This window comes from Natrix helvetica (assembly GCF_964273705.1).
Source record: "Natrix helvetica genome assembly, chromosome: 2".
Taxonomy (NCBI): Eukaryota; Metazoa; Chordata; class Lepidosauria; order Squamata; family Natricidae; genus Natrix; species Natrix helvetica.
Genome location: NC_138552.1, coordinates 286172396 through 286184954, shown reverse-complemented (window position 1 = coordinate 286184954; position 12559 = coordinate 286172396). Strand labels below are relative to the sequence as shown.

General features: G+C 46.1%; 2 protein-coding genes across 5 annotated transcripts in view; one reads left to right on the top strand and one right to left on the bottom strand.

Moving 5' to 3' along the window:
• The window catches only part of SGSM2 (small G protein signaling modulator 2), a 157094-nt gene that overhangs the window by 89112 nt on the left and 55423 nt on the right, over positions 1-12559 (top strand). For all 4 annotated transcript variants that reach the window (XM_081944350.1, XM_081944349.1, XM_081944348.1 and 1 more), the window contains exons 3-5: positions 1660-1822; positions 5846-6007; positions 11460-11527. In XM_081944350.1, coding sequence (XP_081800476.1) covers positions 1660-1822; positions 5846-6007; positions 11460-11527 — 393 coding nt within the window. The remainder of the gene's footprint in view (positions 1-1659; positions 1823-5845; positions 6008-11459; positions 11528-12559) is intronic.
• Positions 1-12559, bottom strand: part of LYRM9 (LYR motif containing 9) — a 403766-nt gene that overhangs the window by 376725 nt on the left and 14482 nt on the right. The window lies entirely within an intron of this gene.

Below are 12559 nucleotides of genomic sequence, written 5' to 3'. Positions count from 1 at the left end.
AAGCTTTCATGTTTTCGAGAGCTCATTTTACACGATCTGGATTGTGTTGGAATAATTGATGCCAATTCCCAGAGAGACCAAGGGATGACTGTTAATGTTCACAAAGGCTGCAACCGTTAGAATCAAATTTTGCATTGGAACTAAGCCTCTTTGCTTTAAGAGTTCAGTGTTATGGGTCCTTCCTTGTACACAGCTGGCTATGCTCACACATTAAACACGACAATATCAATTAAAGAGGGGATACACTTCCATTTTCACAAGTGCAGCTTGGCAAGTGTTAACTTGGCTTACGCTTTTTAACGGTTTGCTGTGCTGTGTGAGAGCCTTGGTGCTCTCTGAGTTTAGTTATTTTCTTGCAGACGTTTCATCACCCATCTTGGTAACACCTTCAGTGTTGATATCTGCAAGAAACATCTGCAAGAAAACAACCAAGCTCAGAGAGCACCAAGAGCCCCACAGTTCAACCCCATGGCTATGCTGTGTGAAGTCCTTGGCGCTTTCTGAGTTTGTTTTCCTGCAGACGTTTCATTACCCAACTAGGTAACATCATCAGTGCTGATATCTGCAAGAACCATCTGCAAGAAAACAATTATGCTCAGAGAGCACCAAGGGCCCCACAGTTCAACCCTGAGCTACAAATATTCTGTCTGAATCCAGTACTTTTCTTAATTTGTGGTTCAGTGTCCCAAAGGTGCTTTTTTTCAGGAGGCAACTGGACTTTCTTGTTTTTTTCTTTTGAAGACTTTTCACTTCTCATCCAAGAAGCTTCTTCAGCTCTGACAGGATAGTGGGGAATGGAAGGATTTACCGCATTTTTCAGAGTATAAGACGCACCAAGGTTTTGAAGAGGCAAATTTAAAAAAAAATGTTTTGCACTCTGCAAACCTCCCCCAAACGGCCCGTTTTTCATGAAAATGGGCCCGTTTCCCCCCCCCAAAAGGGCATGAATAGCCCTTAGGCTTGTAGAGTGTTGCCGGGGGGGACAAAAACGAGCAAAAAATGGCCCATTTTCCGCAAAAATGGGCCCGTTTTTCGACAAAAAAGGGCATTAGAAAGCTTATAGAGTGCTTCTTGGGACTGGGAGGGGGGCAAATTTGAGCAAAATACGCCCCGTTTTTTTCTCATTTCTGCCCTCCCCAGCCCCCGGGAGATCTCTGAAAGCCTCCTACAAGCTATGCACGGCCATTTTGGTGAAGGGGTGGAGTTTCAGGAGGGAAAAAGGTGTATCTTATACTCTGAAAAATACGGTATATTCCTTGCAGACAGCTGGTCATTTGCATCCAAATAAACCTTCAAGTAACCTCAATGACTCTCTAAAACGAATGCAAATGACCAGCTGTCTGCAAGGAATATAAATCCTTCCAGTCCCTTAGGGGGCCCTGAACTCCATTTTCACTGGCAGACGCACCACGGGCCAGTCCTTTGCTGTTTCCAGGGCAGTCCTGCGGGCCAGATCTAAGCACCCTGTTGGCCGGATCTGGTCCCCAGGCCTTGTGTTTGCCACCCTTGTGATAGAGACTCCTGTTCGAGCAGGGGGTTGAACTAGATGATCTCCAGGGTCCCCTCCAACTCTGTTATTCTATGATTTAAATATGTGTTTCTGCTACAAGAGGCTATGGCTCACTGGCCCTATATTCTGCTTTTTTTTCTCTCTCCCAGGGATGGTAGAAATTTGCCTTCTCCACATGCTGAAGCGTCGGGCATCCGGCTTCTTGCGGACGGACAAGATTGCTGCACTTTTCACCAAGGTTGGCAAGACCTATGACGTGGCCAGTGAGATCTGCAGGAAAGTGCAGGAGTTGCTGCAACAGGCTGAAGGCAGGTGAGGGAGACGTTCATTTTTCGTGTGTGTTTTTTCCTAGTGGCCAGTCAGAATGCCCCAGGCTGCTCACCATTAGGCAGGGACGTGCGGGCAGGGGAGGCAGAGCCTCACCGCTCTCATCATGAAAAGAAAAAAAAAGGGAAAAGGGAAAAGGCACACGTCGTCCGATTCCCTGCCTTCCTGAATCAACATGAAAGGGACAGCGGAGTGCGCTCCGCCTGCTCGTGCTCCGCGGTCCCCTTCATGTTGACTCAGGAAGGCGGGGAATGGGACCACGTGTGCAGGAGGCTGAGACTGCCTTCCTGATGACATCACCAGCCTCACCAGCCATAAACCTCACCGCACATCACTGCCATTAGGAGATGAAAAACGGGCCCATTTTCACTTGTTTTTGCCCTCCTCGGCCCCCAGGAGCACTCTGCAGGACTCCCAAACCCATTTCTGTGAAAAACGGAATGTGCAGGGCAGAGAGTCGGGAGGCCAAAAATGTAGTATTCAGTGTATAAAACACATCTAGATTTTCACCCACTTTTTTGGGGGGGGGGGAAAGGTGCGTCTTATACTCCAAAAATGCAGTAATTTCCCTTTCAACTGTGTCTCCTAAAGCTCATGGAAGGCCTTCATGTTTGAGTTCATCGTCTCTCTATATCTTCCAGGGACTTAGAATCAACCTTGGTCAAAAATCTCTAATAATTTTGCTCTGTGAGGGAGATGGCCGGTTTCCAAATTTGGTAATTAAATAAATACATTTAGCCAGGGGTGGAATTCTACCGGTTCAGGTGAACCGTTAGCACCAACCATCAGATGGGAGCGAACTTTGCTCCAATGATCCTCACCCACCCCTACGCTTAACTCACCTATATCCTCTCAGCTGAGTCACGCGGCAGGGCGGATTGCGGCTCCTCAGCTGTTTTCCTCCCCAGCAGTAATGCGGAAGGGAAGTTTTCTCAAAATTGTGCACATGCGCACACGTCAGGCACATGCCTGAGTGAAACGAGCGATCACCCAACCGGTTGTTAAACTGGTAGGATCTCACCACTGCATTTAGTCCAAATTGGGTGCTTGAATCTCTCTTAACATAAACAATGCATTACATCAACAGATTCATTTGTGGTGCCTTCTAGATGTGGTGCCTTCTAGATGTGTCGTTCACCACTTTCCATAAGCCCTCATCGAGTTATTATGTTGTGTCCGTGTGGGAGGTTGGAAAAGATTGCTCTGGATGTACGTTTTTCAAACTTGGCAACTTCCCTTTTCTCCCCAATTTACAATATATATATGTAAACCCGAACAACCAAAGACGTACAAACACCCGCGAAAACCTCAGAAAACACTCTCTCTCTCTCTCTCTCTCTCTCTCTCTCTCTCTCTCTCTCTCTCTCTCTCTCTCTCTCTCTCTCTCTCTCTATATATATATATATATATATATATATATATATATATATATATATATATATATTTGTGTTACTTATTTATCAGTACAAATACAACATATATATATATATATGTGTGTGTGTGTGTGTGTGTGTGTGTTGTATTTTTTTACTGATAAATAAATAAAGGGAGACTAGTATAGATCTATTTCGAGCCCTTGGGGATCACGTTGACTTTATTCACTTCTGTGTCTCTTAAGTTGAGATCCCAAGTTATGTCTGTGCACATTCAATTCCCACGAAGAGCTTCCAAAGAGAACTTGTCCGTTTCTTCTTTTCCTTTGCAGATCATCTGTAAGCAACGGGGAGAATGTAGGCAGGTGGTTCGGCTTTCCGACTGTGTTTCCGTCTCTGTTCAGGTCACTAGTTTATATTAAGTGAGAATCGGATGTAGTAGAGAAAAATAAGATCCTCTTTTTCCTCCTTTTGACTGGGTCAGTGATGGCGAACCTATGGCACGCGTGCCACAAGTGGAACGTGGAGCCATTTATCAGGGCACGCGAGGCACTGCCCTGACAGCTGGCGAGCGCGCATGCGCGTGCTGGCCAGCTGAGTTCACCTTTTTAAAAGCTATTTTTCGCCTTCCCCAGGCTCCAGAGGCTTTATAGGAGCCTGGGGAGGGCGAAAAGAGCCTCCCCGCCCCCCCTTGGAGGGTGGTTTTAAGCGTTCCGAAGGCTTCAGGGAAGCCTCCAGAGGGTCCCTGAAGCCTCCGGAGGGCCTCCGGGGGGGCAGGGGGGCTCTTTTCACCCTCCCCAGGCTCCTATAAAGCCCCTGGAGCCTGGGGACGGCGAAAAAAACATGTAAAAGTGGGGGGGCACGTTGTGCGCGCATGCGCACTGGGGGGGGCGTTGCATTATGGGTGCGGCACGCCCGCACACGACCCCCCTGCGCTCCCCCCACTTGTGGCACGCGAGCCAAAAAAGGTTCGCCATCACTGGACTGGGTAATTAGAAGAGGGAGAAAATGATTTTCCAGACGTTTCGTTTCTATTTTCCTCTTCCCTCCAAATTTCAATTTTTTAAACTAATTTGCCCATGGCCATTTGGGTGGTCAGGAAACACTTTGGAAAAACATGGATTTTCCCCCCCTCTTAGTGACATTTCAGCATTTCAGCAGCTGATCGAGTTGGCTGTGAAAGGAGTTGGTTGAAATGGCAAGGAAAGTTGCTGCCTGTGCCAGTGAAACTGCTAGGGTTTTTTTGGCTGCTCTTCCCTCTTAAACTTGATTTTTCCACCACTTTGTGTCTGGATTTTACATAGCAACGGCCAAAGATAAGAGACAATTCATGATGAAGAGAGACAAAATAAAACATCGACTTAGGCTGCCCTGCCTGGCAGATTTTCTTCTGGCAGACAGGCATAATTGGAGCCATGAATGCAACATCACATTTATAGGGTGCAGAGGAGAATAGCTTATTTTCTTGTGTATCTTCAATACACTGTATATGATAAAGTTTGTTCAGTTATTGCCTCTGTTCACTTTCAGTGGCCAGCAAAAGGATGAAGTCTGCTTAGCAGATTCGGCATTATTCCAGGATATTCATTTTATTGATATCCTGCCTTTACTATTATATATCACTAACTCAAGGCATTTTATCACATCCTTCTCCGATCTTCAGCATAACAACCACCCTGTGCGATGGGTTGGGCTCTGAAAGAGGGAATGAACCAAAGTCAGTCGGCTTTTATGCCTAGGGCAGGACTAGAACTCACAGTTTCTGGTGATTGGCTCAAAGTCACCCAGTCGGCTTTCATGCCTAGTGCAGGACTAGAACTCAGGTTGCCTGGTGATTGGTTCAAAATCATCCAGACAACTTTCATGCTTAGGGCGGGACTAGAACTCAACAGTTTCTGGTGATTGGCTCAAAGACACGCAGTTGGCTTTCATGCCTAGGGTGGGACTAGAACTTGCCTAGTGATTGGTTCAAAATCATCCAGATGACTTTCATGTTTAGGGCGGGACTAGAACTCAACAGTTTCTGGTGATTGGCTCAAAGACACGCAGTTGGCTTTCATGCCTAGGGTGGGACTAGAACTTGCCTAGTGATTGGTTCAAAGTCATCCAGCCAGCTTTCATACTTAGGGCGGGACTAGAACTCACAACTCACAGGTGATTGGCTCAAAACCATCCAGCTGGCTTTTATGCTTAGGGCAGGACTAGAAATCCTGGTCGCCAGGTGATTGGCTCAAAGTCACCCAGCTGGCTTTATGTCTAGGGCAGGACTCGAACTCACGGTTTCCTGTTGATTGGCCCAAAGTCATCCAGTCGTCTTTCATGCCTAGGGTGGGACTAGAACTCACGGGTTGCCTGGCTCAAAATCATCCAGCCGGCTTTTATGCCTAGGACCAGATGGTCTCCTGAAGTCCACACCTCTTAAATTTGCTAAGGTTGAGAAACACTGTTCTAGATAGTTAATAACAACCATGGGAAAATGAAAATGAAATAGAAATCAATAATATTATTGGAGCCTCCTTTGTGGTAACTGAGACTGGGGCATCAGTGCTCTGCCGGTACTTGGAGATAAGAGTGTGTACATCTTGCAAATACAACCTTTGATGTGGATTCTGCTTTCCCCCCCACCCTCTAACAGAAAATACCAGCCAGCTGGCCAAGAATCCCTGAAGAGGCAAACTTCAACCACAAACAAGCCCTCTTCTTTGTCCCCACAAGCCATCAAGCACATCTGGGTGCGCACCGCCCTGATCGAGAGGGTGCTTGATAAAATTGTGCAATACCTTGTGGATAACAATAGGTAAGAAGAGTGTCAAGGTTTGCTCAGGTTATTATTTTTTGGTGTGGTCGTTTTGTCCAAGGGATGGTATATGCAATCCACTTTTCAGAGCACTGAATTGTGGATGTTACACGAGGACATGTCTAGTAATGGTATCCTATTATCTTCACTACCAGTTCGGTAATGGGAGCCCGCGTGCTCTCTTCGTTCGCCCAGGACACATCTGTGCATGCCCAGAACCTTTTGCTCATGCTGTCAGGGTGGAAATTTAGCCCTGTTTCCCTCCTGGGGTAATTGTATTTAATGAGGGATGAACCATGGTTTTTTCCTTGACGCATACTTCAAAATAAAGAAAAATAAACCCGAGATATATTCTAAGAAACACATTTTATTGTAAAGAAAATGAAAAACAAAACTTACTAGCTAATGATTACATTTTGGCAGCGTTCCTGCCTACCTTCTTGGCAGGCAAACGAAGAAGAAGAAGAATGTGGAAAAGAATGTGGACATGCGTAGTGAGCTTAGTGATAAGAGTCGGATCAGTCTACCGTATGTCTTAGAGTTTAAGCACAGCTGGCAAAGAAAAAACGCAGTGACACATGCGCAGAAGGTCCGTGATGATGTCTGGCTGGCTGGGCGGAGCCTTGCACCGCTGCCACTACTAGTTTGCCCGAACTGGTGCGAATCGGCAGAATACCGCCACTGAACATTTCCCTGCATACAAGGTTTTTACATTCATCCATCCTGCTTTTGGGTGATGTAGGGAGTTTCTCTATTTTTCCATAGAGTTATGTCCTACGTTTTTACTTATGTTGCTCACTAGGAGGCAGTATGTGACTAATTTGCTCCTATATTGGGACTCATCAGACATACAGGTAATAGCAATAGCACTCAGTGCTTTACAGCTCTCTCTAAGCGGTTTGCAGAGTCAGCATATTGCCCCCAACAATCTGGCTCCTCATTTTACTGACGTCGGAAGGATGGGAGGCTGAGCCGACCTTGAGCTGGTCAGGATCGAAGGCATTGAACTCCTGACAGTCGGCAGAATTAGCCTGCTATAGCAATAACCCTCAGACTTATATCCCGCTTCATAGTGTTTTACAAGCCTCTCTAAGCAGTTTATAGAGTCAGCATATTGCCCCCAACAATCTGGGATCCTCGACTTACCACCGTAACTGAGCCTGGAATTAGGGTCGCAAATGATGGTAGTTGTTAAACAGGTTACCATGTGATTGCACTCAATTTTATGGCCTTTTCTGCAGCACTGTGGTCATTAAGCAAACACAGCAGTCATTAAAGCAATGACTTGATCCAGTGAGTGGTTTTTTTTGCCAGAAACTGGAAGTAAACACCAGAAACTGGCCAAAAATATCAAAAATTGAAGTCACATGACCTTGAGACGCTACAAAGAGCTGTAAATGTGAGCCTGTTGCCAAATGCCCAAAATGAAATCACATAAGTGCAGGTTATAATGCATGTAGCCGTTGGAACTCCAAAATTGGATCATAAATACAGGTAGTCCTTGACTTACGGCCACAATTGAGCCCCAAATTTACGTCGTTATGTGAAACATTTAAGTGAATGTTGTCCCATTTTAGCACTTTTCCTGCCCTTAACAATTGTTAAGTGAATCACTGCAGTTGTTACGTTAGGAACACCGTTGTTAAAAAAATCTGGCTTCCCCATTGACTTGGTTTGTCAGAAGGCCGCAAGAGAGGATCACATGACCCCGGAATCCTACAGCCGTCATAAATATGAATCCGTTGCCAATCTGAACTTTGATCACATGATTTTGGGGATGCTGCAATGGTCATAAGTGTGAAAATGGTCATAAGTCACTTTTCTCCGGTGTCTCTAAATCAGGGGTGTCCAAACTTGGGAACTTTAAGACTTGTGGACTTCAACTCCCAGAAGGGACCGTCCCTGAAGCCTTCGGAACGCTTAAAACCACCCTCCGAGCAAACCGGAAGTGACTTCCGGGTTGCTCGGAGGGTCGTTTTAAGCGTTCCGAAGGCTTCAGGGACCATCCGAGGCTTCCCTGATGCCTTCGGAGCGCTTAAAATGACCCTCCGAGCAACCCCGAATTCTGGGAGTTGAAGTCCACAAGTCTTAAAGTTCCCAGGTTTGGACTCCTGCTCTAAATGAACTGTTGTAAGTCAAAAACTGCTTGTGCCTTTTGGGGGATCTGTCATAACTTTGAAAAAGTCCCTAAGTGATTGGCTGTTAAGTGAGGACTACCTGTAGCAAGGGAGGGAAAGGGATCTTTGTCAATCCATAGCGTTCCTCATGGACGTGGGTTTGATTTCTGCCTAAGGAGGCCTGAACTGGTAATTCCTTTCTTCTATTGGAAATGGTGGGATTGTTCCTAACTAGTAGAACCTCATCAGCTTCAACAAATCTGATTGCAGATGCTGATGGACAAAGGCTGGATCTCTAGCCCCATCTATAGGTGAAACAATGCTACTTCTCCCCTTCAGGATTGCATGACTTCCCAGGAAAACAGTAAATCATCTTTTTAAAGGGACTTAGATATTAGACTGAGATATTGTCAGCGGTGGGTTGCACATTTCCTTACCATCGATTCGCCGCCCACGCACCCTCCCGCTTCACACACACACCCGCACGAAACAGGCATATCTGCGTCTTCTACGCATGTGCCCGGACCTCCGTGCATACGCTTGCTCACACATGCGCCTGGCCTCAAAAACATGCCTAAATGGGATGGCATAGAGCTGGAGCAGGTGGGCACGCCCGCCCGCTATTTCCACTACTGGGTTTGGGTGGACCGATCCGAACTGGCTGAATACCACCTCTGGATGTTGTGCTAAGAATTCATTTGGCATGCTTTATATAGGAAGGCTGACTCTGTAAACCACTTAGAGAAGGCTGTAAAGCACTACGAAGCGGTATATAAGTCTAAGTGCTATTGCTATCTATCCTCTGCCTTGCAACAAAGATGATTAGGGGACTGGAGGCTAAATCATATGAAGAACGGTTGCAGGAACTGGGAATGTCTAATCTAGTGAGAAGAAGGACTAGGGGTGAAATGATAGCAATATTTCAGTATCTAAGGAGCTGCCACAAAAAAGAGTGGGTGGGGGTGGGGATCAACCTAATCTCCAAAGCACCAGAAGGCAAGACAAGAAACAATGGATGGAAACTAATCGAGGAGAGAGAGAGAAGCATCCTGGAAGTAAGGAGAGATTTCCTGAGAGTGAGAATAATCAACTAGCTTCAGAAGTTATGCGGGCTTCGTCACTGGAGGTTTTCAAGAAGAGACTGGACAGCCATTTGTCTGGAATGGTATAGGGCCGTGATGGCGAACCTTTGGCACGGGTGCCAGAGGTGGCACGCAGAGCCCTCTCTGTGGACATGCGCACCGCCGCCAGCTGCTCTTCTGGGGTCCGACACACGCATGCGCACCGGCCAGCTCCGCTCTGCCAGGTTCTGGTGCTCCGATGCGCTCCAGTTTCAGCATTTGGGGCCAAAAAGATTAACCATCACTGGTATATGGTACTCCTGCTAGGGCAGGGGGTTGGACTAGAAGACCTCCAAGGTCCCTCCCGGCTGTGTTATTCTCTTATCCTCTTGTCACCAGTTGAAGCTTTTTACAGACTAAAGATGTTCCCACCACTGGCTCTGGGGTCAAGGAATAGCTCTTTCCACTCCTTTGATTACTTAGCCTCATTTGGTGTCGAAAAGGGTTTGCAATTCTCTTAGCTACTGTTTTATTTATTTTATTGTTCTACTCTTTTTAAAAATTACATTTATAGCCCAAATTTCTCCGGGACTTCAAAGCAGCATCCATAAAGGGGACCCTGGGAGTTGAAGTCCATTTTCAAGCTGCTGAGATTTAAAACGCTGATTTAGATTTAGGATAAGAAGATCGAAGCCCGCCTAGACCAGTGATGGCGAACCTTTTTTGCCTCGGGTACCAAAAGCTCGCGTGCCCACCCCCATAATTTAATGCCCCCTCCTGCGCTGTGCCCCCTGCGCAGGCGCCCCCTGCTGCCCCAAGTATGCACGCACGGCTTTCATGGAGCCTGGGGAGGATGAAAACAGCCTCCCCCGCCCCCCCACCCTTGGAGGCCCTTTGGAGCCGGAAACAGACTGTTTTCCGACTTCTGGTTGGCCTGGTGGATCCGATTTTCACCCTCCCCAGACGCCAAAGGCTTTCACGGAGCCTGGGGAGGGTACAAACGACCTCCCCCACCCCCCCAAGAGGCCAGAAACAGGCCTAGACCTACATACATTCACTAAGCAACATTTTTATGATGTTATGCATTCTGTTTTGGTCACCACGATGTAGAAAAGATGTGGAGACTCTAGAAAGGGTGCAGAGAAGAGCAACAAAGATGATTAGGGGACTGGAGGCTAAAACATACAAAGAACAGTTGCAGGAACTGGGTATGTCTAGTTTAATAGAAAGAAGGACTAGGGAAGACATGATAGCAGTGTTCCAATATCTCAGGGGTTGCCACAAAGAAGAGGGAGTCAAGCTGTTCTCCAAAGCACCTGAGGGTAGAACAAGAAGCAATGGGTGGAAACTAATCAAGGAGAGAAGCAACTTAGAAGTGAGGAGAAACTTCCTGACAGTTAGAACAATTAATCAGTGGAACAGCTTGCCTCCAGAAGTTGTGAATGCCCCGACACTGGAAGTCTTTAAGAAGATGTTGGATAGCCATTTGTCTGAAACGGTATAGGGTTTCCTGCCTAGGCAGGGGGTTGGACTAGAAGACCTCCAAGGTCCCTTCCAACTCTGCTATTGTATTGTATTGTCTTATCCATTCAGTCATGTCCGACTCTTGTCGATTCTATGGGTCAGGTCTGTCCACATCCGTGATGGTATTCAGCCGGTTTGGACTGGTTCAGGCAAACCGGTAGTGGCGACTTGCAGGTGGACCTGCCCCCTCGCCCCAGTGCTATGCCGTCCTATTTAGCCACGTTTTTTTAGCCACACGCATATGTGCCAGCTGCATGTGTGAGCAATGCGCATACGCGGAAGGCTACGCACATACGCGGAAGGTCTGCTCACAAAGCAAGCGTGTAAAATTATGTGAGACCCACCTCTGCTCCACGTCTTCTGATCTTGTATCCCAAAGTCTGCTTAGAAAGCAGAGTTGAATTTCTGATGGCAGTTGACCACCAGGTGCAAAAATAGAGAAAAAGCAAGATTTCATAAGAGGAAAACTTTGACTTGCATCTAAACTCAAGTGAGCACGTAGGTTGAAGAGGTTCTGATCTCACATTGAACCTTTCCAAATGTTACCCTTGCTACAACTTTTCCAGATCTTCCTTTTCACACACATGGGAAATAAAATAAAAGAGGGAACAAGCCAGGATTATGGTCATTTTAACTTCTGTTCCCTTCAAAATTTTGCCTTAACATACTACCTCTACATATTACAAAATATATTGTGTTCACATTTTCCCTTTCTTTGTTTAATTGATTGTGGGGATTGGTTTCTTCTAGCAAATATTACGAAAGAGAGGCATTATTGGCAGATCCAGTATTTGGACCCATCTTGGCCTGTCTTCTAGGTAAGTATCCTTCCTAAATGTTGTTGTTGTTAGTTGTGTTAGTTGTGTAGTCGTGTCCGACCCATGGACAACACTCTTCCAGGCTTTCCTGTCCTCTACCACCCTCTGGAGTTCATTTAAGCTCACGCTGACTGCTTTGGTGACTCCATCCATTCTCATTCTCTGTCGTCCCCTTCTTCTTTTGCCCTCCATCTTTCCCAGCATTCGGCTCTTCTCCAGTGAATCCTTCCTTCTCATTAGGAGGTCAAAGTATCTGAGTTTCCTCTTCAGGATCTGGCCTTCCAAAGAGCAGTCAGGGTTGATCTCCTCTAGGACTGACAGGTTTGATGGCCTTGCAGTCCAAGAGAGTCGCGGGACTCCCGCGAGTCCTAAATGTTACTTCTATGCAATTTTGAAGAACTCAGTTCCCCATGTTGTTTTCCAAAGATGTTTGCAAAAATTAAAACGTGAATCCCAAATGTAATACAGTTGCACAAAAGGAATTGGCGGGGTGTGTGTGTGTGTTTGTGAATTGGTATGGTTAATCCAATATTTCTTAGAGTTCTATAAAGTATTTTATAAGATTGTGAAAGTTTCAGAATCAAATATATTAGAAAGCTTTTGGAGAATATAAAATGTAACTGTTCAAGAGAAAGATTTAAACTCCTATATTCATTCACTGTTTTCATACATTTTTTCCTGGAAATCCAACATTTTCGTGGAGGTCCTCGCAAATTTTATCTCCAACACAGATCTGTCAGATTGGACTTCAAATATTTTAATTGGACCAGAGTCATCCAGTGAGCTTTGTGGTCAGATGGGATTTGAACATGGGTCTCTCCAAACCAAGTCCAACACATTAATTGTTACATTACAGTTAGTCCTTGACTTACAACCATTTGCTTAGCAACTGTTTGAAATTACAACAGCACTGAAAAAAGTCCAACTTTTGCAGCGGTCCCATGGTCATCATTTAGGTGTCAAACTCACAGTGTCACGTTGTTGCCACATGGCGTATCGCAACTTTCCCCCCCTTTGCTAAAACGGTTGGGC